General features: G+C 37.5%; 2 protein-coding genes across 3 annotated transcripts; one reads left to right on the forward strand and one right to left on the reverse strand.

Moving 5' to 3' along the window:
• Positions 3-4897, forward strand: LOC109728726 (monocopper oxidase-like protein SKU5). Its single transcript, XM_020259228.1, has 9 exons — positions 3-149; positions 693-802; positions 1079-1349; positions 1437-1575; positions 2081-2447; positions 2644-3009; positions 3117-3195; positions 4166-4365; positions 4489-4897. Exons 1-9 carry the CDS (start codon positions 3-5, stop codon positions 4589-4591), a joined length of 1782 nt encoding a protein of 593 aa, XP_020114817.1. The 3' UTR covers positions 4592-4897.
• On the reverse strand, positions 5642-13911 carry LOC109728727 (O-methyltransferase MdmC-like). 2 transcript variants are annotated; one of them, XM_020259229.1, is made up of 9 exons: positions 13593-13911; positions 12465-12518; positions 11757-11840; positions 10838-10963; positions 9887-9954; positions 8575-8644; positions 7686-7751; positions 7513-7590; positions 5642-6638 (listed from the first exon to the last, which is right to left on the reverse strand). In XM_020259229.1, exons 1-9 carry the CDS (start codon positions 13857-13859, stop codon positions 6588-6590), a joined length of 864 nt encoding a protein of 287 aa, XP_020114818.1. In that variant the 5' UTR covers positions 13860-13911; the 3' UTR covers positions 5642-6587. The 2 variants fall into 2 exon arrangements, with proteins under 2 accessions (XP_020114818.1, XP_020114819.1); XM_020259230.1 differs by lacking the exon at positions 12465-12518.

Raw genomic sequence — 25491 nt, forward strand, 5'->3', positions numbered from 1 at the left:
TAATGGCGGCGGAGGCGGTGGCGGTGGCGGTGGCGGTGGTAGTGTGCGCCGCCGCTCTGGTGGGGACGTCCATGGCGGGGGACCCCTTCGCCTACTTCGACTGGGACGTCTCCTACATCACCGCGTCCCCTCTCGGCGTTCCCCAACAGGTTCCTCTCTCTCTCTCTCTCTCTCTCTCTCTCTCTCTCTCTGGGTGTGGGTGTGGGGGTGGGGGTTGGGGGGGCTTTGGATCGAACACTTTGTGGGCATGGATGAGCAAGAAGGAGCTGGAACCCTAGTTATCTTACTGAGAAAACCCTTTTTTTCGGTGGGGGTGTGTGGGACTCTGGATCGAACACTTTGTGGACATGGATGAACAAGGAGGAGCTGAAACCCCAGTTATCTTACTGAAAAAACCTATTTTTTTGCTGGTGTGTGCGCGCGTGCGTGCGTGTCGGTTTGGATCGAACGCTTTAAGGGCATGAATGAACGAAAAGGAGCTGAAACCCTTGTTAAAAAAACCCTTTTTTTTTTTGGTGTTCTGTGTGTGTATGTGCGGCTTTGGATCGATCGCTTTGTGAGTGTGTGTGTGTTAGAGAGAGAGAGAGAGAGAGAGAGAGAGAGCGAGGAGCTGAAATCCTAATTTTTTGTGTAAAAAAATGGAAAAAATCCAATTTTTTGTGCTAATTTTTGCTCCGCATGGTTGATCTCAGGTGATAGCGATCAACAAGCAGTTCCCGGGCCCTGTTATGAACGTCACCACGAACTGGAACGTGGTGGTGAACGTCCTCAACAGCTTGGATGAGCCATTGCTCATTACATGGTATGATTCCTTTGATTCCTACTCAAATTTGTTTCACAAAAGATCGATTTGATAGAAAATATCCTAGAAATGATCTTAATACTCCTTGCTCTGAGTGCATTGTAGAGATCAGGTGAACCATGTGACGTAGAGTAGGTAAAAATTAGGTAGAGATTTAACCCGTTAAGCGGTATCGAATCTGATACAAAACAGCCAAGGAGTTATTTTTTTCTCCCCAAAATTTCGACCTTTTTTGGTGAATTTTTGTTTGATTTGATACTATTTGATCTGTAACAGGGATGGGATCCAGCAGCGGAAGAATTGTTGGCAGGATGGGGTTTTGGGGACCAATTGCCCCATCCCTTCTGGTTGGAACTGGACCTACCAGTATCAAGTGAAGGACCAAATCGGAAGCTTCTTCTACTTCCCTTCCCTCGGCCTTCAAAGGGCGGCCGGTGGATACGGCGGCATCACTGTCAATAACCGCGACGTGATCGCTGTCCCCTTCGGAACGCCCGATGGGGATTTCACCCTGTTCATCGGGGATTGGTATACCAAGAACCACACTGTAAGTGGAGATTTCGGTGGAAAAACGCAGAAAGAAGCAATTTTTTTATTTAAGTGAATTTGTGTTGATTAGTGTTTGCATTTGTAGGATTTGAGGAAGATGCTCGATGATGGCAAGGATCTCGGGATGCCGAATGGTGTTCTGATGAACGGGAAGGGGCCATATCGGTACAACGATTCATTGGTTCCCGCTGGTATCGATTATGAGACGATCAATGTTGAACCTGGTAAAAATCTCTTTTAATCACCCTTAAATAAATTTTATTCTTTAGAGGATGGCCTTAGCATTTTGAAATCTAAACTCATATTCCCCTCCTTTGTTTAAGAATGGGATCTCTCTCTTTGTTCAAAAGCTTGTTGTGTTATGTGGAGTTTTCTCATTTTGGCATGATATTTGGTTTATAAACATTTAGACAATGCTGTGTGTTATGCATTGTGGTTGGTATAGTACTAATGGCATATTTAAATGTGCTTAAATATGCTATTTAAGGAAATTTTACGTACATTGCGTGCTCTCTCTCTCTCTCTCTAGTTATCGTATCAATTTGGTATTTAGCATGCCTCATTTTCCAATGTTGGCTTTGACAAGGTCTAGCCTTTTATATTTGAATTTGTTCAATTAAAACATTTTTACGCATAGTGATTTAATGCGCCCTAACTTTATATAAGTGCGTCCCACGTCAGTTAATATATTATTTGGCATGGTCTTCTGAAGTTTTTCCTTTTGAACAGGCAAAACCTATCGGTTCCGGGTCCACAATGTCGGCGTCTCGACCAGTCTCAACTTCAGAATCCAAGACCACAACTTGCTTCTCGTAGAGACGGAGGGATCATACACTAATCAACAGAACTACAGCAACTTAGATATCCATGTTGGCCAGTCCTATTCTTTCTTGGTCACAATGGATCAGAACGCGAGCAGCGACTATTACATCGTGGCGAGCCCTCGGTTTGTGAATGAGTCGCTCTGGACCCGAGTTACCGGTGTGGCCATATTGCACTACTCAAATTCCGAAGGCAAAGCTTCTGGCCCTCTTCCTGATCCTCCTAATGATTTCTATGACAAAACATGGTCGATGAATCAGGCGAGATCTATCAGGTTTGTGTATTTTATATTTTTGAGTCACTTTTACTGGTTTTGTAGTCAATAGCAACATTCTCGGTACAAATTGGAACTTTAGGTGGTTAAAAATAGGTCAATATATCCATTTTAGATGGATTAAATTTCTGACTTGAAATTCTTATATCATTTAGTTTTTTTGGCAATATTATTTCATCCTATGGTAATTTTTCAGGATGAATGTGACTACTGGTGCGGCTCGTCCGAATCCTCAGGGATCTTTCAAATACGGTTCAATCAATGTGACTCAGGTTTACGTGCTCAAAAATGAACCTCCTGTGATAATCGATGGGAAGCGCCGAACTACCCTAAATGGGATATCTTATTCTCCTCCCGACACTCCCTTGAGGCTCGCCGACCTCTACGATGAGAAGGGAGTGTATACACTCGACTTCCCCACAAGACCGACTGATGCACCGCCGAGCATTGGAGCCTCTGTAATTAACGGAACATACAAGGGTTTCATGGAAATCATATTCCAGAACAACGATACTACAGTTCAGACCTATCACATGGATGGATACGCATTTTTCGTAGTTGGGTACGTTTTACCTCGTTCATTATACGAGCTTGCTTTGTAAGATCACTAGAATGCTATCATCTTCCCTTATTCACTAGATTCTTAAAAGCGCTTCTTTCCTATGACAGAATGGATTATGGCGAGTGGACCGAGAACAGCCGGGGCACTTACAATAAGTGGGACGGTGTTTCTCGCAGTACAACTCAGGTGTGTTTCTTATCGTTTTTCCTTCCTTTTATCTAGTGTCCTCCCTTGGATGTGTAAACTTTGACAAACTATCATAATGGCTTATGAATTGTAAATGTTTTAAACCATTCCGTGATCTCTTTTTTCCCCACCTTATAAAGTTAATAATGATGATTCTCTTTTGCTTTCGTTGGTTATTGTCTCTGATCAATTAAGATTTCATAATCTTGGTCCTAATCATTTTGCTTTCCTTTTCCTTTTCCTCTTTTTTTTTTTTTTTCCCTTTTATCTTTGTCCCGCCACCGCGAACAATCGCCTCTGATGGTGCTGCATTTCCTGAATGCTTCACATTCTTATTCACTAGATACTTCTTACACCTAGGCAGCACTAGTTCCGTAATTGCGCCTCATTTAGTTAATGGTGCTGTATTTTGCATCAGCTACCTTTTTTTCCATTTGGAAAGAGCTATCATTTGTATCAGATTGCATTTGGGCTTCTTCCATCCCAGACTCTGAAGAGTATAATTTTAAAAAGCATGAAACGAAAATCCATAGGATTCGCCTTTTATTATCAACTTTTATCACCCTTTGTTTTTGGCATCTTATTTATCAGTTTACCCTCTAATTTAAATGGCTCTGCTTCTCCCATCATTTTATTGTGGTTTAACTATTACTCCATCACAACATGGTGGTGGTTCTTGCGTCGCAACTCACGATGACTCACGAGTCGCGAATTAGCCGTGCTAAGACGTGGACTTGAATTAAATGGAAAAAAATTAAATAAGACTAAGGATCTGAGGGGATTTGAGCTCGGAATCTTTTGCTCTGATATCATGTTAAAGAATGTGAAGCAATCGCTATTCTCCATAAGCTTAAGCTACTACATAACGATGCATTTTCATATTAGCATTTATGAAAAAGCGATTGCTATTAAAGTCGGGATGTTCTTCATGGATAGACAATCTCATTCCTGTTTTGCTGCTTGTGTTTAGGTTTTCCCCGGAGCATGGACTGCGGTGTTGGTCTCGCTCGACAATGTGGGCATTTGGGACGTCCGCACAGAGAATCTTGATGACTGGTACTTAGGCCAGGAGGTCTACGTAAAGGTCGCCGACCCGGAAGGTTACAACAAGACGGAGATGTTGGCGCCGGACAACGTCTTGTACTGTGGCCTTCTGAAAGATAAGCAGAAGTATGTAGAGATCAAAATAACTCTCTTTTACCCCTATTTTATTTCATGGTCATTTCTTTTCTCTCTATAATAATATGCTACAATTTTTTTTTTCTTTTTTTCTTTTTGTGGAATACATTGTAGGGCGCAGAAGCCTCACGGAACGATGTCGTCTTCAACTGATTTGAGAAGGGGCAAGATTTTCACATTGATGTTGCTCTTCGTCGCACTTATCTTCGCCCCCTAGGTTGTTCAAGATGTAATGTTAAGGTTTTTTTTTTTTTTTTTTTTTTTTTTTTTTTTTTTTTTTTTTCAAACCCTGATCATGAAGACAAAGGCTTGATTCGAAGAATCTTGTGTGTTAGTGGTAGGTTTTTTTGTCGATATGAAGTAGTTTCTTTGTGTTGTTTAGTTTAGTTAGCCCGATTCGATCATTTGTTTGGCGAAATTGTGTCACTGATTTAATCAAGAGATAGAAAGATTGTGTGTACCATTTCCAGTCATCTTCCATGAGTGTTGAACAACTTAGAAGAAGATTTTATCAGTCGTTGTCGACAATCATTTGAAAGGATTAATCCATTAAACTCTTCAACAGGTTTATTCTACAAAATTTGAGAAGAATTCAGTATGTGCATTGTGTATATTTTTATTGTTTTAATTTTATCGCCTTACTGTAAGCTTCAATCCTTGTGAGACTCTTTAGACTTTGTTTGAAATTGAAAAAAGATTGTATAATATATGGCGAGAAAGTTCGATAGTGTTGCTATATAGGCGAGATATGTAGAAGATTCAGAAGTATCAAATAAGTACGATCCAATAAAGCTAATTAGTTTCTTAAAGATAGAAAAATAGTTTGTTTGTTTTCGTAAGTAATATTACGTTACAAATATGGCAGTAAGTTAATTAGGATGCATTTTTGAAGTTTCACCAGAAAACAGTGAAGCATATTCTCCAAGTACCTTCTCCTTAACTTCGTTTTGTTTAGTAGCAATAGGTGGTCCTCAATATCAAACATGCCTTATGCGATAAGATGGCCAATGGAAGTTTGGGCAAATGTATGAAATGATATGGCTTCGTATTCGTGTAGGACTGTAGAAATTATATCTTAATTGAAGCAATATAATATGTGAGATGTGATATTAATAACAGATACAAAAGTAAATTTCTTTTTCTTTTTGTCATCGAACGCAACGCATTCTACCTGCAATCAAGCCTCCGTTGCCTAATTGTGTCCTTCTGCAAACACAACTTACTACTTATAAGTAAAAATGAAAAGAAAGAAAAGAAAAGAACCCAGTTAAGAAGACAACCATGAAAGAAGCCAGTTCAAAATACAAAAAGGTTACAAAAATTATGGAATCTACAACCACCATTTATAGCAATCTTTCTCAGAGTAAACTGAAAAAAAAAAAAAATCTATTTCCTGATGTAAACTGCAAATTTAAAACAACTTAAGAGAACTACAATAAAAGGACAACACAACCAACAATTTAAATGCTCATCAGTTCGTGTGCTCATCAGCACGGCCTGTATCTATCGTGCCACATCGTGCCAACAAGAAATCGGCACGATACAACCGTTGTGTCGATGCCACAGTTCAAAAACCTCTGTTCTTTAAATTAGTAAATAATTATCTCGATAAATTTAAAAATTTTGATAAAAATAGATAATAAACAGTTTAAATATTTTGTTGCTAAAGAAAATAAATATTTCATGCTATTATATGACGACACATATGAATTTTTTGTGGCCAGCACATATCGGCACAGCCCGATATGTATCGTGCTGTACTGCGCCAGCAAGTTCCTGGCACGACCCTGTGCCGCAACACTTAAATCCTTGAGCACAAGAAATGGAAACTTTCAATGACAAATTTTTTGGAGCTCTCTGATTCTTGGATTTCTCAAATGGAAGAATCTACCTTTCTCATCAAAAAAATTGATCTGACAACTTATTCCCTAACGCAAGAACATAATACATCAAATCCTAATAAGTAGAGAGAGAAACCTACATAACCAGTTAGTGGAATGGATCAGCTAAGGCAGGTTTGAAATGAGATTTCACCTGGTCTTGGGCCATTGGGTGCCGCAGGGTCATGCTCACAGCATAACTCATAATTGATCTAGAAATTTGACGGCAAAGCGAGATCGATGACTGAGCTGGCTATTTACCGTAGGTTGCGGTTTCGAAGGTTATTTCTGAAGAAAGCAGGATTTGAATTACCAGAGAAGCATCTCGCAGAGTCAACTGTCGGTCATTTTGCGGCATATTGTCATTCCGTCTCCGATAGGAACCTGTGGTTTTTAAATGGTTAGCATTGTGCGGAATAGTGAAAAGCAGTGCAAGAGGAAAATAAGCATATTTTAAATAGCGGCCATTACGGCCGCTATAGCGGAATAATTATGCTACCACTGCGCCATAACTTTTAAAACGGGATTTAGCAGAGTGGGTTCGTAGCAGCCGCTTTAGCACCATTGAGCCCGCCAAAATGGGCGCTATGACGCGAGGTCGAAGCGGGTGCTATGGCCACAAAAGCTTAAAAATTGTAAACAGGTTAAAATGTCTTATCGGATCAGGTTTTGAAGGTAATGATCAGAAACTTGTATATAGATTATAGATTTTCTAGTTTTTTTTTTTTTTTTGGGTCTTTTTGGTTTCCTAAATCATAATATTTTGAAATTATTTTTAAGATAATGGCATTAAGTAAGTATAGGTTTGCAATACTAGAAAAAGGGGTAGTAGGTTTTTTTCTTCGAAATCATATGCATTTTATATAACATATATAGACATATTAAGTAGTGTTTTGTGAAACCCATAACGGGTTTGTACCGTCCGCTATTTGCTTTCCGCTATCAGACACCCCAAACACTATATACCCGCTATCCGCCATTTACAACCTTAAATATAAAAAACTAGAATGCTTAGGAATCACCGAGAGTGGTACTTCCACTTTTTTGCATGTCGGATTTGTATTGCGATCCAAGTGTTTTGTTAAGATGCACACCCACATGATGCACATCGAGATTCTTACTTATCGGCCAGAGGTGGATCTCAAATGTGACCAACGAAAGAAAATATACTTAATGCGCAAATGTACCCACCTAAGACATATTTTAGTTATATAAATATAAAATTACGTACGTATGTGTACTAGAGAGATAGACCTACCATACTGATGTTAACGCGCTTATCAGCTAGAAGTTTCTTATTGAAGTTTCTTAGGCTGACTGTCTTGGAGTCTTTAACCTGCTCAAAACATATGGAGATACAATTCAGTAAAATATTATCGATGACTATTACACCCCTAGTAGCACCGTTGTGAAGAACCACAAAAGGCTTACTTGAGGATCGGCAACTTTTCCATGCCACAAAACATTATCGATGACTATTAAGCCCCCGACCCTGACCTGCAAAAACAGCATGATAAGTGGGAGAAAACAACATATGTAGGAAAAAAAAGGAGTCATTTTGAACCAATTGATTTGTTCAGCTCTCAAATTTTGCAAGTTAAAATATACCAGAAGATTAAGCCAATCTTGGTGCACCCTGATAAGGTTAAGGTTTAGTATACTCCGGAGCCAAAGTCAACTCAGTTTGGTTCTCCGCAGTCATTTATATCTATGTATACTATAAGATTGGTGAGCTGTAATAATCGACATGTCTCATTATATCTGTCCAGGGCGTTATAAGGTTTAAATAATGTTTCCTAACATTTGAACATGATCTAACAGAAAAGAACTTATGTTACTTTTCTTTACAATATAATTCTGAGACAGTTTAAAAACAATAAAAAAAAATTCCATAATTTTATGCTTTTATGCATCACAATGTAGTCTAACCATCTGGACTAAGGCCTCCATTTCATGAAAAAAGTTTGTACATTTACAAGCCAACCAATAAAGTAAACCTCTATTGGCATTACAGAAGTAGGTTCAAGCAATTTATGGTCTAATTTTTGATAATTCTGGCTGTACTCAGATTAAATTCACTGATATCTAACTTCCCTATAAACTAAAGGTGTAAAAAGTAAGCAACCAGGATTTTTTTTTTTTTTTTCAAGTTGTAGAACAGGTATAGATAATCTTGACTTCAAAACAAGCACACTTCAGAAAAATGAAAAGGACAGTTTGACTAAGGTTTCTCAACAATGAGAGATATCATAACACTCAAAAGATAGCCATATTTCCCACTTAAGCAAATTTTCAACAAAGTAAAGCAAGAAGAAGTTACCAACTGCAGTAGCAGCTCAAAATATTCGTCGTACATTCGCTTCTCAGCATCAACAAATGCAAAATCATAACTACAAGACAAAAATACAATAAATAAATTGCAAGTAACATATAACGGAATTAATAAAACAATAATCAAAAGGTGTGCATTCGAGATCAGTTCTCAAACCCATGTATTTGATGCATATACTCCTTTAAAAGTGAGAACAGGATGTATCCCTTCTATACTGATACACTAAATAGTAGAGGCCTAAAATGCAAATTAATGAGTTTCCAAAGGGTACCTAAGGTTGATTTGGAAATAAGTAGATTAAATATTCCAAAGTGCAAGATGCAAAGTTACATTTCGCAACAATTCAGAGTTACAGAAAACGGAGCCTTTTTGGAAAATAAGTGTAGGAGTAGTGGGTAGTTAGCAGCTAGTATCCAAAATTAATGGGCAGTAGTCAACTTTACATGCAGAAGAAATCATTATCATGGAAGATGAAACGCAATAGACACCTTACTATTCTGATATCTTCGATACAGAAGTACTGGGTGCAACAAATGCCCAATTAAAATAAGTAAAAGCTGTCATTCTATTTTCCAGCCACACCACTTGTGTAATCTTTGAACATTCTTGAGGACATCTCATTAGTTTCTCTTTATTTGTCTAGTGCCCATTATATTCCCCCTTAATCATTCCAGAAATCACCATTTTCCCTATTCAATTTACATGGACCTAACAGTAAATTAGACCCTTCCAACACTTCAAACGAAACGAAATTGTTTTGGTCAACCTCATTGTCACAGTATTACAATCATCCTGAATCCTCCAAATCTGTAGTAATTTTCTTAGTAGATTAATATTATTTTACTTATTAGATTAGGAAAGATAATATTTGCAATATCTAGTAGATTAGGAATTTATTTTAAGTTATCCTTTCCATATTTCGTTTCTTATCATACTACAATAACTATATGGATTAAAAAAGGTTTCTTTTTAATGGCTTCTAGCTAAGGCTAAGTTAGAAAAGTAAGCCCCTCTTCCCCTTAGAGTGAGTAGGCATCCGATAAAAACATTAAATCTATCACATCGCAACCCAGAATAATTGTATGAAGAGTCTTGATCATTGAGAAAACAAAGATGAAAAGCTTTATGAACACAAATAATACTTGAGAAGTAAGAAACTGAACAGACGAGCTTCAAGCAAAATACGACTATCGCTGGATAATGCTATAAAATAAGAAGATACAATTTTTTTGACTAAAATTTAGACCAGTTTTGACGATAAATCAGAGAAAGAAAAGAAACAAACATGATTTATAACAACCTGCAAGCTTCACCATTACTAATTAAGGATCTTAGAGTGTCTGCTGCCAAAGCCTGCTTTATAACAACCTGATAAACATCCTTCAGTTAAAAAGTGTCTGACAAAGCAGCAATTATTATATGACACAAAAGCAGCTAAAAAAGAGACAATAATAGTATATACAGAATCAAACATAATAGTAACAAACCGGAGTTTATAGTACATGTACAAAAAGTACCAGAAAGTGCAAATATATAGTCTTACTGCAGTTAGTAGCAAAAAGACCTCATATAAGCCTTAAAAATCATAAAAACAAAAACATTCTACAAAAAATGCTTCACACTCTCCGCTGATAAACTCTTTCATTGTCCACATTTGAGAAATAGAGTAAGTTTGCATTAGAATAACATTTATATTCTATGCCGTGTGGAGAACTGGAAACATGTTTGTTGCAAGCCTTAACTCAGACTTGGAGTTTATACTTTTTTTTTTCAATTATTAACTCTTCAGGTTTTTAATTATTTTGGTTTCTTTCAGACATTCTCCTCCATGACCTTCAAAACTCAATTCCTAACGAATACCCACCTTTACATTCATACTAGAAAAATTCTTACGCAAACACGTAGTAAAAAAATGAGAGAAAATTCACTATCTACGTTGGCTTCGCTCTTTTGCAAAATTTTCCACACATGTTACTTTGTTGAATAACGCAGGCTACATACGATATAAAGAATATGAAGTACGTTAATTTATTTACACAATATGAACTATGTTACTTTATCCATGTTACTTTGTTGAATAACGCAGGCTACATACGATATTAAGAATTCCACGCTCATCTGCATTCGTGTTCTGACTCGTAATCAATGAGAAAAGGTTGAAATGAAGGTTGAAACCTTGTTTGCAAGACAAAAGACTATTATAATTCTCAACCCAAAGAAGTTTTACATTGAAGAAGAGGTAAGAAATGACCTTACGAGAGACTCCAGCATGCTCATAATACTTTCTTGCAATTCCAAGGCATTTTTCATCTCTTTCACAAGCAACCAAACGACCTGATTCCGGAAGAACTAATGCAACAGCTAAAGATGAGTACCCCTGGAAAAAGGCAAAAACCATCCCGATTAAGTAGAAGTTTGATGATAAAACTTATGATTTTAATAGGTAGGTGTAGCAAGTCATTGGGCCTAGCAAATATACACATACACGTCTAGATATGCAGCTCATAGTCTTTGATAAACTTAAAGGTAGCTTTTGACCAAAAAATCTGCAAATAATTTTTTTTTCAGCATAATTATATTAAATATCTGAATGGCAAAGAATGATATCAGTAGTTAAAGAGATAATATCCTCGAATATAAGAATTCCTTTTCTGCTATAATTAGAATGCTAATGGTTATGCCATTAACTGTTCCAATTATTATAATGACGTAGAATAATTTTCATATATATGTTAATGATTATCTTAACAGTTAACCTACTTTTTAAGTTCCTTCGGCGAGAACACACCAACATATATTAACGTAAGCTTCCTTTATATTTTCACAAAGCACTCATTTTGCTCTGCGATGTATTAACATGGGTTGCTCATGGCAGATACTTCGAATTACAAGAGTTGCTGAAGGGTATTGATATATGGCTGAAGACGGTTCTTTATGCACACCAAATTCAATATAATCATATTAAGATGTCCAAAATAGAAAAAAAGAATATTTATTTTACAAAAGTTATGCAGACATCAACCAAAAAACTAGCAGCATGGTCCAAGGAAGAGGCTTGTGAAGAAAGAGAGCTCTAAACTTTGGAAAAGTCTGAATACCAACTATATTTCATGCCAGTGTTTTATAAGCAAGGAATGATACTATATAAGCCATGTTTTCAGCCAACATACAGTATAAACGCCGACTTCAATACACCTTTGTGCCCCAGTAATCTGCACAAGCATTGCTAGTAGTTGGGCCTGATCAGGTGACACCTACTAGAAGAATGAACATACAAAAGTAAAAAATATAGCGATATCCAGAGACAGAAATTACACACGCCAGTTTCACGCATTCACGCATAAAAGTCATACAAGTGAGAACCCAAAAAAATAAAAAATAAGAAAATCCTAATTGTGTTGATCACAGCCATCCCACCAAGCATCTCAGTCATATATATTTATATTGTAACTAAAAAAATGACAACTTAAGGCCAGGTTCTTGTGAATCAAAAGAAAGCCCTTTACTTTTTTGCTTCTTGGTGCAATAAACTTGCCGAAAGACCTATAGAATTACATAACAGGAGAGGGGGGGATATACTATTAAAATTGTTCAAGAAAACAGTAGCTTTGCGACCAGCTAACCGAACCAAAAATGAACTACCAACGGTGAACTACACCATTTAGTTCAGCTTATATTCATCTTTTCTCTTAGCTGTTTGCTTTCCGTTGATTAATTTGCTAAATTGACACGTTAAACCATAGGGTAAAATCAACAAAGGTAAACAAGACTACTTTTCACACACTTGCAGTAATCACCACAATAATCCTAATGGAAATATTTAAAACAAAAGACTCTGAGAATAAGTTTTGAATCAGCTGAAGTGAGGATGGTGATACCTGCATCTGGCTTCCCCTCATCGTTGCGGTTTCTTCCCTCAGCTCGCGAAGGATCTAAAATTTTACAAACTATCAATCCTCTATTAAAGCTCCTAAGTAATCGAAAGGGCTATATTGCAGTACTCTCACTTTTATAGTCAAGTGTCACTCTGATCCTTGCACTTTAAATATGAACATTACACACCCCAACTCTTAAAAGTGTTTCACTTTAGTCCGTGCCTTCGAGGAAAAATTAGCATTCACTATCAATCAGTGTCATAGTTCCATCAAACTGCCCAATTTCTTTCTAGAGAAAATGTTGCAATTCAATGTGTAATGATGACCCAACCGCTAGCATTAACAACTCGTCAAGCCCAAATCACCGATCTAAAATGCTTAAGCTCAATTAGTAGTTCTAGTGAGTATGAACTAAGTTATAAGATGGGATCAAGCGACAATAGTTTGGGATGTCAAATGTCCAACTTAGGGCCTTAGGGCTGATTTGGCTCTGTTGTAAGAAGTAGACCCTGCCTTTTCTTCTGCCTTTAGCCTCAGTCGCCTCCGAGCGACCTTTGGCAAATGAAGAAGTTCGAAGCTTCTACTACAGTGGGCTTCAAAATTTTAAATATAATTTTTTTTTTTTTCCTCGACGCACACTCGGACAAACAACACTTCATCCGACAGCACAACACTCCACAATAGCCCCCAAAAGTTCAGTTCCCTTCAACAGCTTCTCTTTCCAGCAGAATTAGAATTAGAATGAGAATGAGAATGCTCGCTTCGGAGCTTCTACTGTCGGGGTTCAGAATCTCACTTCAGCTCTCTGTTCCTGTGGGCCCGACCAGAGCCAAACGGGCTAAAATCAACCGTTCAACGCGCGCAATGCACGGATCTTAAAGCAGGGGGCCTAGGCCGAAGCAAGACTCTTGTGACCAAAAATTATAGGGGGAGCCTCCCCCGGCGCGAAGAGGACGGGCTTAATCTAATCAAACCGTTCAGCGCAATAGAATCCAATGCGCGAATCTTAAAGCGTAATGCGCGCGGGAGGTTTCCCCGTACAGGTTGTTGTTCCCAGACCCTAGTTAGCGGCGGTGCAATTTTTACCCTAGGAATGTAGAGACAGAGCAAAAAACTAGGGAGCGACATTACCGGGTGTTCCCGGACGTTGGAAAGGAGGTAACGGTAGAGCTCTGGGGTGAGGCTGATGACCTGCTTCCTCCCGCACTTGGCCACCTCGTCGTCTCCGGCGGCGGCGGCGGCGACGGTGGTGGAGGCCACCGCCGAGTTGCCGGCGCGGAGGACGCGGAGGCGCCGCCGCGCGAGGGCAGAGGCGAAGGAGGGCGAGAAGAGGGGTTTAGGGCAGGAGCGGAGGGGGAGGAGGAGAGGGAGAGGGGAGGAGGGGCACGCCATCGCCATGGGTGTGAAAAGGGCGAGGGCGAGCGCGGGGAACCGGAAAAATGAAGGGGAAAAGGTGATTGGTGGGTAAAGATTACTGTTTATATAAGTCCTCAAACTATGTTGTCTATGATAATTTAGCCCTCAAACTTTAATTTGATGTAATTTCTTACACAAATTTCTAGTATTTTTACAATCAAGTCCTACAATATAATATAATTGACCAAATTTTAATATATTATCGATGCAAAAATAATATGATATCTTAATTATTACCATATTATCGATTGCAATACTACTATATTACTTCTACATTAGTGATATATAAATATTTAGTCAACTAAATTATATTGTAAGACTTGATTGCAACAATTTTGAAAATTTAATTAAAAAATTAAAACAAATTAGAGTCGGAAGACCAAAAGTGAGCTGCAGCCTCATAGTTTGAGGACCAAATAAGTAATTTAACTATGAGTTGCAAATTTAATAAAGCCTTGTTTAGATGCATGAATATCTGTTTTTTTAGTATATATTTTTAATTTATTTAAAAATTTGTGCATTTAGACGATGAAAAGTATGATCAAACATTTAAAATGGATTATCATATTCGAGCTTCAACTCAATTTTTCCAAAAAAATGTAAATCAACTTTATAGGTAAAATATGCTGTTCTATCAAATCATAAATAGCAAAGTCTTTTAAAAAAATAAAAATTAAAATATTCTCCTTACAATCATACTAAAAAAATTCGTTGACCGAATAAGTTATTTAAAAAATAACTTATTATAACAACCTAACAGAGCCTAAATGCTAGAATGCACAACAATATGATATAAAAACTTATTTTAGTGAAATTTTATATCCTAACTCACCAATTATAACAAAATTTTGAACCTATTTGAAATATCGTCGAAGCGCAGAGGTGCAAACTGATGCAATTTTTAATGGAGAGGGTAAATAAGACATGATCTAAAGTGCAAAATAGACTTTGTAATTAAGCCTTTTGATTGTCTATCAAAATATCCAACTCACTTTTGAATGAGAAAACTTTGAACAGAAAACTCTACTAAAGAAAATAGAATAGGAAGAATAGATCTACATTATCTTGCATTAATATGCATAAATGTTAAAAAAACCTGCATGCTTGATCTGAGATCTGGAGCGCCAACCCTCACTATGGGTCATCGATAACGCATACGCAGCCATTCGCGCGACAAATTGAACCATTTTGGCCGCGCGCGCTTCGGAGGACCGATATCTCCGATTTTGATACGATGTACAAACAAATCGAGTAATAAAGCTTCGACTTTCAAACCTCGGACTCCTAAAAGATGATAGTAGTCTTCAATCATCGTCGTGCATTTAGATTCAGAAGTTGAATGTAATGCAGGAAGATATCAGAAAACTCATTTACTCAGGTAGAATGTAATGCAAGATTATTTGCATGGTATATATATGCAAAAGATGCTATGCATTACCTTTTAACTAAACGAGGTTACATTCGTGCGAAAAAAATAGCAACAAAAGAACCCATCTAGCAACCATTTCAACTTGTTGTGTAGGCAGCTGTGCAGCTTTTTCCGAATGCAAGAAGCCAAATAAATAAAACCGAATTACTGGCTTAAATTCCGAAAAAATTTCCACCAGAATTAATTTCGGTTTAGAAAGATGATTTTCTGTTAAAGGCTTGAAACATATTCTAATTGCATAATTAATTCATATATATTAAGACCTCTGCAATTAATAATAACAATTGAAATCTATTGCTCATTTGCTGGAAAAAAGTATGATAAACAAGAAGGCATCGGATTAACTGAAAGAATCATTTAAATTAATTTTACTTGGAGGCGCAAAAAAGGTTAACATCAACTCTAACTAAATGATCAACAAGATAGAAAAGAATTCAGCAAGATAGGCCAAATTGGTCGAATCAAAAGGAGGACTAAATTTGTGTGAATCAAAAGTTTTTAATTCATCCTATGTCGATAGATTACTCAATTTGTGGGAATCAAAATTCATAGATAGCTCGATTTATGGCGATGGATGAGACAACAAAGGTAGCAGAGAAGCTTGCCTATGGAGCGTCATTTTGCAAACATTCATTTCTGTCTGTTAAATATAAAAATATTTAAACATCGTTCTCTACCAGCTTATACTTTTAGAGGACAACGGTTATTTTATATGGTATTAGAGTAAAAAGTCTTGAGTTTGAACCACACTAGGCTCCTAGCATTATTAATTCCTTCTATTTAATTCAAAGTTTTAGCTTTTAGAGTATAACGATTATTTCACATGATATCAAAACAGGAGGTTCCAAGTTCGAGTCACGCTAGGCTTCTAGCATTATCAACTTTCTCCCATTAATTTAAGTCCGTATCATTGGTTATAAAAATAGCATTATCAACTTTCTCCCATTAATTTAATTCCGTATCATTGGTTATAAAAAAAAAATCGAAACCAGATGTGAGGAGGATTATTAAATATAAAAATATTTAAACATTTTACAGAGTTCGGATACACAAGTAGACTTGGCAAACGGCTGGTTGGGTAACCCGCGGGCGAGTCATTGTACCCGCGGGTTACTTGGGTATGGATAAAATTTATCCGCAAATTTTTGGATAGCCAACATCATTACCCATGCCCGCCCGCGGGTGGGCGGGTGGGTATGCGGGTTTCCTGCAATTTTTTTTTTCTTTTTTTCTCTTATATTTTCTAAATGCAAAATACATATAGATTACTTTTAAAAATATAACATAACTCATTATTTAAAATATAATAACATATAATAAAAATATTTAAAGTTTTAGAGCTTAAAAATTTCGTAATATAAAAGACGTGATAAGAAATTAGAGTTATAATTTTTAGAATGGGTAAATAAAAATATATATTTTTTAATTAAGAAAATATATTTTGTAATTAAAAAATATATATACAGGTACCCGTGGGTACCCGCGGGTTACCCAAAATGCCCACAGTTTAATGGGTACCCACCCGTTTTACCCGTAATTTTTTAGGTTGGAAAAGCCGGTACCCATACCCTCAAATTTGCGGGTAACCCGCAGGCACCCGTGGGTATGGGTCGAGATTGCGAGGTCTATACACAAGCCATTATATCTGGCAGCATCGCTAGCACAGATCTTGAAGAAATCCGGCGAGGATCGCTCTTGCGCCGGTTTAGATCCGATCTGTGGCGTCGCTCGGACTCCAGCGGCGGTGCAGATCCCCGGCACGGGTTGTGCTGCACCGGCGCAGATCCTATCCGATCTGTGCGGATCTGCGGTGGCGCTTGGACTCCCGGAGCGGCGCAGATCCCTGGCGTGGATCGTTCCTGCGCCAGTCTAGATCCGATCTGCGGCGGCGCTCGCACTCCCGCGGCATTTCAGATACCGAGTGCAGATCTTGCCTGCACCAGTGCAGATCCGATCTGCGGGAGCACTCGGACTCCCGCGGAGGCGCAGATCCCCGACGCGGATCTGCCTGTGCCGGCGCATATCCGATGTGCGGCGGCACTTGATCTCCCGTAGTGACGCACATCCGGCACGGTCGTGCCTGTACTGGTGCAGATCCGATCTGCGCCCCGCGGGAGCGGATTGGGTCCGGTCACACTCTCTCCTCGTCTCCTCTCTCCCTTCTCTGCCAACTCCACAGCGACGCAGATTAGCGCCGCAGATCCGACCCGGGGCCGCAGCAGATCAGATCTTCTCAGTTGATCCGCGCAACTGCGGAGTTTGTAGAAGAGGAAGAGAGAGAAGACGTTGAGACCTGATCCGCGCTCCGCGGTGGTGGATCAGGTCTGGTCGGCGCCGGTATATCTGGTGCAATTCCTTTCTCTCTACGTCTCCTCCCTCTTACTTCTCTATCTATATCGGGGCTATGTGAATCAGCGCTGCAGATCCAACCTGCGCCACAGCTTATCCGATCTGTGTCGCTGAGCCGCGCCAACGCAGATGAGATCTGTGCTGCTGATCCGCCATTGCCGAGTAAGTAGAGGAGGAGGAGAGAGGAGACGTGGAGAGAGGAATTGTGCCGAATCTTCACGAGTTTTGCGTATTATCCTGAATTGGAGATGGAGAGAGTATTAGTTGCGTATTATCCACTGCTTTTTTGCTTTTTTGTGTAGATCGCATGCATAGGTATCAAACGACATCCGAAAAAAGGATACGAAGTGAAGTTGAAGCACAATCTCTATGGCGATCTGAGTATTCAGTTCTTCAATGGGCAACGAGAGACGCAGATGATAAGGGATATCATCGTGCACAAGCTGAACAAAAAAACTAAAGGAAATAACTATATAACTGCATATAGATACGGTGATATTGATGCGGTTATCCGTGGAATGGGCAACGAGAGACGCAGATGATAAGGATATCATCGCGCACAAGCTGAACAAAGAAACTAAGGAAAATAACTATATAACGGCATATAAATACGGTGATATTGATGCGGTTATCCGTGGATTTTTTGAACCAATCACAGTTAAAGATATGGTTAAACAAATCCAGAATAAAACCTTTCTTACGGCCTATAAATAGTTCAAACAGCAGCTACCAGTAAATATTGCATAGCCACCAGTGGATGGTATACAGCCACCAATGGATAGCACGCAGCTCCCAGTGGATTACATGCAGCCACAAGTGGATAATCTGCAGGGCCTGCCATCGTCCAACCTGCCTGAAGCGGACGATGGACGAACTTTTGGACAAGTTGCGTGATGCATTTTATTCTATGAATGAGTAATCTGCCCCCTTTCAGCAGCGGAGAAGAGGACTGCCATCGTCCAACCCGCCTGAAGCAAGTGCTTTATGATTTTGCTAAAAATTGTCATCTTGTGACCTCTGACAATCTGCCCCCTATCCTATGTTTCTAGTTTATGCAAATTTTGAATTCATTTTTTTTTATACAAAATATAATTATACAAAACATAATTTTTATGCAAAACGTAATTTTTATGCAAAACATAATTTTCAAATTTTGATATTTTATTATTTTTGGGATGTCCAATTTTTTAAAATAGATTAATTGAAACAACATATTACCAAAGTAAGAAAAAAGAGATGACTAAATACATATGATTCCCTGTTTTCTTTGGGTAGTTGCTAAAGTGAGGAAAACATAAAACACTTTCTTACGATTCTAAAATAGCCTCTACCATCCTGAAATACCCAATTACCTAAATACCCAATTACCTATGAATCGAGATAAATAATACCCTAATAATTGTTCACGCTCTAATCTACCATAAAATAGGAAATCCTACGCATTTCGATTCCTATATTTAAAAAAACTAGTTATCGTGATTCAGTTATAATTGCCTTCATGATCTACAAGGGATCCGCCTACTCCTTATTCTGAACTGACTGCCAAATATTGAGTAACATCGTCGGCTTCATTTTCATCGTCTTGTGGATGAGCTTCTTGTCCTCCTTGAAGTTGCAAGATTGCGGAACCAACAGCGTCAATATAATTTTTGCATCTATAACATAATTTTTCACGGTGAGTTGAGCATTTTCTGCTGAATGCAGAAATTCTTTAGCTCTTCTGATGAAAATGACAGCGCTATGATAGCATCATGAGCAACCATCGTTGCTTGTTTAAGATGTGGGGGCTTTACAGAAAAAAAATGTAGCACATAACTTGCCCACAAGTTCGTCTACTTGATCGCCCATACCCATATAATCCAATGCGGCTGGTTGGTGGGATTATTCCCTTCAGGCAGGTTGGACGATGGCAGCCCCTCTTCTTCGCTGCTGAAAGGGGGCGGATTACTCGTTCCTGCCGTTGGTAAATTGCCCACAGGTGGCAGATTATCCACTGGTGACTGCGTATTATCCACTGGTGGCTGCAGCTACTTGAATTATTTATATGCCGTCATAAAAATTTTATCCCGGATTTGTTTAACCATATCCTCAACTGTCAACTCTTAAAATAAAGTTACGAATAACGGTATCAATATCATCATATTTGTATATCATTCTATAATTATTTTTCTTATTCAGCTTGTGCGCAAAGATATCCCTTATCATCTGCGATTCTCGCTGCCCATCGAAGAACTTAATGATCAAATCTCTATACAGGTTGTGTTTCTGTTAGAATTTTCATATATTGTGGCCCAATTAATCATATTCAAATATGGATTTACTATAGATAAAGGTCAATCCTAACAGATATAGAACTACTTGATATGGTATATTTTTATCCATATCCCATCTAATTTAAATTTAAATAGAATCCTAATCAGACTTTGATGGGAAGTCGATCTGGACTCTATATAAAGGGGTATTGGTCTTGCCACCTTCTCATACGCATTCTGGTGAAGAATTACCATCGGTTCCACATCATACGGTAAAGTGCACGAGAAAGGAGGAGAAACTAAATCACCCAAGTTCGGTTTGTAATTTTTAGATTATAGCCGGACTTCACGCTTCTGCAAGATTAATTAAGAATTTCTTCTCTATGGTGCTCTCTGAGTTATTTTATTTTATTATGATCCTGAATTCTTGGTATGTATTTATTTTTTATTTATTTTACATACCTTGAAATTCTATCAATTGGTATCATAGCTAGGTTGATAAATTAAATATTGTATGTAATAAGTATCAGGATCAAACATTATGTGAATTTAGAATTTTATGCAATATGATAAAAAGGTTTTATAACTTTGAATCTGCATGTTAGATTATGATCTCCCAATTGAATGTCATATTAACGGGCTACAACTAATTTTCAGATAAAGGGTACATAAATCGTCGTTTTCTCTTTTATGACTAAAGTTTTTGGCTAATCCCTGTAGCCTTTGGTCTTGTCATGTTATATGGCTCTAATTAAAAGAAATAATAATTTAATTTACTTTAAAATAGTGCTTCCGGATAATTTTTATGTTAATCACGCAGCACTAAGTCAGATTAATTTATTGCTTCAACTGTTCGGGTGCAAGCCAAGGCGGCCCCGACCGGAAGAAACGATAAATTAATTGCTTTAAAGATGTGCATGCAGAAATTGCACCATAATATTATGTTTAGTCTGCTCCCAAAGGAAGTCTAGACATGAAGATACATGGGTGGTGTAGGATGATAATTTTCTTATAACTCGTTTGAAGAAATTTGCCTGGCCAAAGCTGACGATTTTTTCATATGAAAAATTTGAAATTACTACGACCTGCAGAAAGTTTAAATTAGTCTCTGATAAAGAAATTGCATATTTATGCTCATAACTCTGCTCCCAAAGGAGGGGTTGTGATGTCATATAAAGTATATGCATAAGGAATGATAGCATATTTATGCTCATAACTCTGCTCCCAAAGGAGGGGTTGTGATGTCATATAAAGTATATGCATAAGGAATGATAGCATATTTATGCTCATAACTCTGCTCCCAAAGGAGGGGTTGTGATGTCATATAAAGTATATGCATAAATAACGAAAAATACTTATGCTTATAACTCTGCTCTCAAAGGAGGGGTTGTGATGTCATATAAAGTGTATTTTTCTAATTTTGGTATGGTAATTTATGATGTAGTATTTTATTGATAAAGCATGCATTTTATGACTCCATTTTCTGTTCCTATTGGTGAATCTATTCCTATACTTAATGGTTCTTCTTATTCGTAGTGAAAAGAACAGATTATTCTTACATTAGGGTGTATGAATTTAGAGTTGGCTCTGCGCGCTGAACAACCGCCTAAGGTAGTGGGGCCAATGACTCCACAGCAGAAATCCGCGCAGAAAAAGTGGGAGCGATCCAACCGCTTAAGTTTGATCTTCATAAAGTCAAGGGTATCAAAAAGCATAAGGGGATCAATCCCAAAATGTGATAAAGCCAAGGATTATCTAAAGGCCATTGAGGAGCAATTTGTTAGCTTTGATAAAGCCTTGGCAAGCACCTTAATGAATAAACTGTCTTCCATGAAGTACTCCGGAAATGGGTCGATTCGCAAGCATATTATGGAAATGCAAGATATTGCAACGCGACTCACCACACTTGATGTAACCATCTCTAATTCATTCTTAGTGCACTTTATTTTGAACTCTTTGTCATCTAAATACAGACCATTTTAGATCTCTTATAACACACATAAAGATAAATGGTCAATTAATGAATTGCTGACCATGTGTGTGCAAGAGGAAGGCAGATTAATACAAGAGAAACAAAATGCAGTCAACTTTGTTTCTCAAAAGAGACAAATAAAGCGTGCTAAGAATGGCAAAGGCAAGAATGACTCAAAAAGAAAGAACAAGGAAGGAAGTTCCATTTGGTTCACAAGGCCAATCAAGTAATAAGACTCGCAAGTGCTTCTTTTGTAAGAAAAAGGGTCATATGAAGAAAGACTGCCAAAAGCATCAGAAATGGCTCCAGAAGAAGGGTAAGTTTCTGGTTTTTATGCATGAGTTGCATTTAGTTACTGTTCCATCTAATACTTAGTGGATTGACTCTGGTGCCACATGCCACGTGGCGAATTCTGTGCAGGGATTTCAGAATCGCAGAAAATTCAATAAAAATGAAGCGATTATCTATACAGCTGAAGTAAATCCAACTAAAGTAGAATTTGTAGGAACATTTTGATTAGTTCTTTCTACTGGTCACATTTTGGATTTAGTTGATACATTTTATGTTCCAAATTTTTCTAAGAATTTAATTTCTATTTCGAAACTTGTTGGATTGGGATATAGTTTTAGTTTTAATAATAAAGTTTTTTCTTTATCCTATAAATCTCAGATAGTTGGCTTTGGTGTTTTGAAAAATAATCTATATAAAGTATTTCTAGATGATTCATATAGTGAAATCCTTCTTACCATGCACGAAAATATTGGATCAAAACGTGGCATTAATAATGAAAGGTCATCCATGTTGTGGCATAAGAGGTTATGACACATCTCAAAACAGAGAATCTAAAGATTAATTAGAGAAAGCATATTAGATGATTTGGACTTTTCTAACTTTGGAATGTGTGTGGACTGCATAAAGGGAAAGCAGACCAAAACCTCTTCTAAAGGTGCTAAAAGATGTGATGGAACATTAGAGTTGATTTATACAGATATATGCAGACCTCTTCCTATTTCAATTACTGGCCATAAATATTTTATCACATTTACTGATGACTACTCTCGATATGACTATCTCTACTTGCTTAAAGAAAAATTTGAAGAATTAAATGCCTTTAAGGTATATAAGGCTGAAGTAGAGAATCAACTCGAGAAAAGGATAAAAGTAGTCAGATCAGATAGGGGTGGTGAATATTTTGGTAGACAAACTGATAAAGGCCAAATCTCTGGACCTTTTGCTAAGTTTCTGGAGTAGTGCGGAATTGTTCCATAATACACCATGCCAGGGACACCTGATCAGAATGGTGTTGCTGAAAGAAGGAATCGCACATTAATTGATATGCTCAGGAGTATGATCAGTAATTCTACCCTTCCGATATTATTGTGGAGTGAGGGACTCAAAACTGCCATATATATTCTTAATCGTGTCCCTACTAAGGCTGTCACTAAGACTTCTTTTAAGTTTTGGACATATAGGAAACCCAGTTTAAGACTTTTTCATATATGGGGTTGTCAAGCTAAGGCCAAATTATATGATCCACAAATAAAGAAATTGGACACTCGAACCATATCAGGATATTTTATTGGTTATTCAGAAAGGTCCAAAGGGTATAAATTTTACTGTCCATCACTTCCTATAAAGATTGCAGAAACTAAAACAGCGCGGTTTATTGAGGATGGTGCAATTAGTGGGAGCTTTGAACCTCGGTTCATTGAATTTGAGAAAATTCAAGAGCATACGGATTCTGTACATGACAGACCAACTATTGTCCCTCTCGATTTGATGGTTCATATTCCAGTAGAACAACAAATCGTTTTGGAACCACAAAATCATTGTGAACCTATCATTGATAATTCACATCAAATGTACAAGTGAATAATCCATATCAAGATGTACATGTGGATAATCAGATAGATTTAAGAAGATCCTCAAGACAGAGAAGACCGGCTATATTCAGTGATTATATGTCTATTTTTATGAGAATGATCAGAGTTTAGATGATCCTCTTAATTTTTCCGAAGCCATAAATAGTAATAATTCTATGGAATGATACAATGCCATGAAGGATGAGATTGAATTCATGAACCACAATAAGATATGGGATCTTGTTGAGTTACCTATTAGAGTTAAACCTGTAGGATGCAAATAGGTTTATAAAATCAAATGGGACTCCAAAGGTAGCATAGAGAGATACAAGGCCCGTCTTGTGGCAAAAGGGTTTACTCAGAAAGAATGCATTGACTATAAAGAGACTTTCTCTCCAGTATCTAGAAAGGAATCTTTCCGTATTATTATGGCTCTGGTTGCTCATTTTGATCTCGAGCTACATCAGATGGATGTAAAAACTATTTTAAATGGGGATCTCTATAAAGAGATGTTTATGAATCAATCTGAAGGATTCTCGCAAAAGGAAAAGGAGCACTTGGTATGCAAATTAAAGAAATCAATATATGGACTAAAGCAGGCCTCCCGACAATGGTATTTAAAATTTAAACAAACTATTTTGACCTTTGGTTTTAAGAAAAACATTGTTGATCAATGTATTTATCTAAAGGTTAGTGGGAGTAAAATAATTTGTCCTTTATGTTGATGATATTTTGCTTGTCAGTAATGATCTTGGGCTATTGCATAACACTAAAGAATTTCTTTTTCAAAAATTTTGAAATGCATGATTGTAGTAAGCCCAATGTTGCTCCTGTCCAGAAAGGGGATAAGCTTAATACTTTTTAGTGTCCCAAGAACAAATTGAACAGATGAAAAGCATACCTTATGCCTCTGCAGTTGGTAGTCATATGTATGCACGGACGTACACACGTCCGGATATTGCTTTTGTCATTGGCAGGTATTAAAGTAATCCAAGCATTGAGCATTGGAAGGCTGCTAAAAGGATTATGAGGTATTTGAAAGGAACTTTGGATCATATTGCATGTTACGAGATCACATTACAGGCTATTTGGCTTAGAAATTTTATCACAGACTTAAGAATTGTGGACTCCGGTGTTTATCCAATAAAGATTTTCTGTGATAAGTCAGCTGTGGTTTCCTTTGCCAATAACAACAAGAGTATAGCAGTGTGTAAATATTTGGACACCAAATATCATGTTGTGAGAGAGAAGATAGATGAAGGTTATGTTACAATTGAATACATCAGTACCAAGTGTATGATTGCAAACCCAATGACCAAGGGGCTGGCACCTGGGTCATATACAGATCATGTTTCAAGTATGTGTTTGATTAGTTCTTTTGATGTATAAATTTGTAACATATATCTTTTCAATAAAGTTTAATGCAGCTGTGTTGGACCATTTAATAGACATAAAGTTTTGCCTATTAACGAATAAATATACAGTTTAAGTTCATTCATAAAGTTATACCATATAAAGTACTCGACTAGGAGGTGAAAATAATATGGTAATTATGGAAGAAAAATTTTGTTATGAAGAGGTGGACCGCCATAGTTCTTATCATTGTAGTCTTTTAGTTTGAGCTAAAGATCAAGTGAGTTCTAAGGTATTTGACCATAAAGTTTTCAATAATGCGCAATAAAGATTAGAGTATAGAAAATCCGTTCATAGAATATAATTAATATGAGACAAGTGAGAGATTGTTAGGATT

The sequence above is a fragment of the Ananas comosus genome, linkage group 24 (assembly GCF_001540865.1).
Source record: "Ananas comosus cultivar F153 linkage group 24, ASM154086v1, whole genome shotgun sequence".
In the NCBI taxonomy this organism is placed as follows: Eukaryota; Viridiplantae; Streptophyta; class Magnoliopsida; order Poales; family Bromeliaceae; genus Ananas; species Ananas comosus.

Coding starts and splice junctions, on each gene's coding strand:
- LOC109728726 (XM_020259228.1), top strand. CDS start 3: ATGGCGGCGGAGGCGGTGGCGGTGGCGGTGGCGGTGGTAGTGTGCGCC. Junction 3,196..4,165: donor TTTCTCGCAGTACAACTCAG/GTGTGTTTCTTA, acceptor GCTTGTGTTTAG/GTTTTCCCCGGAGCATGGAC. Junction 4,366..4,488: donor CTTCTGAAAGATAAGCAGAA/GTATGTAGAGAT, acceptor AATACATTGTAG/GGCGCAGAAGCCTCACGGAA.
- LOC109728727 (XM_020259229.1), bottom strand. CDS start 13,859: ATGGCGATGGCGTGCCCCTCCTCCCCTCTCCCTCTCCTCCTCCCCCTC. Junction 10,964..11,756: donor TTGAAGTCGGCGTTTATACT/GTATGTTGGCTG, acceptor GCCTTTTTCCAG/GGGTACTCATCTTTAGCTGT. Junction 8,645..9,886: donor AGTAATGGTGAAGCTTGCAG/GTTGTTATAAAT, acceptor TTTGTCTTGTAG/TTATGATTTTGCATTTGTTG.